At 37.4% G+C, this 1,208-nt stretch overlaps 1 protein-coding gene across 1 annotated transcript in view; it reads left to right on the top strand.

Annotated features, from left to right (window-relative positions):
- LOC108251806 (delta(3,5)-Delta(2,4)-dienoyl-CoA isomerase, mitochondrial-like) overlaps positions 1 to 1,208 on the top strand; it is a gene marked incomplete at its 5' end in the record, with an annotated part of 10,605 nt that continues 9,397 nt past the window's right edge. Inside the window, 2 exon segments of the mRNA XM_008488586.2 lie at positions 1 to 92; positions 650 to 776. Of these exon segments, the coding sequence (XP_008486808.1) occupies positions 1 to 92; positions 650 to 776 (219 nt within the window).

Genomic DNA, 1,208 nt, shown 5'->3' with positions numbered 1-1,208 from the left:
GTGAATGAGATTGCTTTCACGGCTCGGAAAATCGAGGCTGCTGAAGCACGAGAATGTGGCCTCGTTAGTAAACTGTATGATGACAAAGAGAGGTTAGTGGAAATAATGCTTCCTACATCGAGATTTTTTTTCCTTTCTCAACGTTGTGCACTTAATTGTTTCTTTCTTGCATTTTAGCTTTTCCTTTTTTTTTTTCGATTTTGTCCGAATCACAATGCTTTAAGCATGGCTTTGAGGGCAAGCAAGAATTACCTAGTGTGAAACCGATAGTTCCTCAAAGTCATTCTTAAATCACTGTGCTTTGGATAAAACATGATCTCTGTTACAAGTGAAGATTCCACTAATTATTTCTTAGAAAACTGTTTTGCTGCAACTGAACGAGTTATCGACTGAAAGGTAAGAGATCCATTTATTTTTTTCTTTCCTTTCCATTATAATCTTCCTCTTTTTTCATTTATTTTTCCATGCATAAGAATAATTTTATTACTTGACTTAACAAGTATGTCCTATAATCCTGAGGGGGATAAGAATAATGATTTGCTGTACTATCAATCAAGCTGTCCAAAAGCAAAATATTTATTTATTTGAAAAAATTACAAAATTTTATATTTATTAATTAACATTATTAATTTGCTGTATAAAATTTCAGTTTGCTAGCAGGTGCTATTGAGTTGGGAGAACTGATTGCCAGTAAAAGTCCAGTGGCTGTACAAGGTACCAAGAAGACTCTGGTGTTCTCACGCGACCACGCTGTTGAAGAAGGACTTAACCAGGTGGTAAGTATATCGCTTCTCACTGTCTTTCTGACTTAATCAACCTGGAATAAAAAACATAGGTTTTGCCATAGGTTTTTGTGTAAAGTTTTGTTGATAAATATATTAAAATTGTCACGCTAGGGTTGGATTTGACCCATATTTTTTCATCCCCTAGACTAGAAGGTCTGTAAAGCTAACAGCCTGTTAAGTTCAATTTGATCTGTATAAACTTAGCAGGAAGCCAGCCTAGTTAGCTTAGTTGGTGGTGCGTCTGCCTTGTAAGCGCTAGGCCGCGGGTTCGATTCCCGCCCGGGGCGGATTTTATCCTGATGGGATAACGTTCGTTCTCGGAACGGCTGGCTTTCTCCTATCCTATCTTCCTTCTCTCTTCGATTTCGGGACGATAAGACCATAGCAGTTACAGTTCCCTCTGTCAAACCTCTTAAAAAAAAA

The sequence above is a fragment of the Diaphorina citri genome, unplaced genomic scaffold (genome assembly GCF_000475195.1).
Source record: "Diaphorina citri unplaced genomic scaffold, Diaci psyllid genome assembly version 1.1 scaffold26350, whole genome shotgun sequence".
In the NCBI taxonomy this organism is placed as follows: Eukaryota; Metazoa; Arthropoda; class Insecta; order Hemiptera; family Psyllidae; genus Diaphorina; species Diaphorina citri.
Note: the sequence above shows the minus strand (reverse complement) of the source record. Positions and strands in the feature narration are given on the sequence as shown.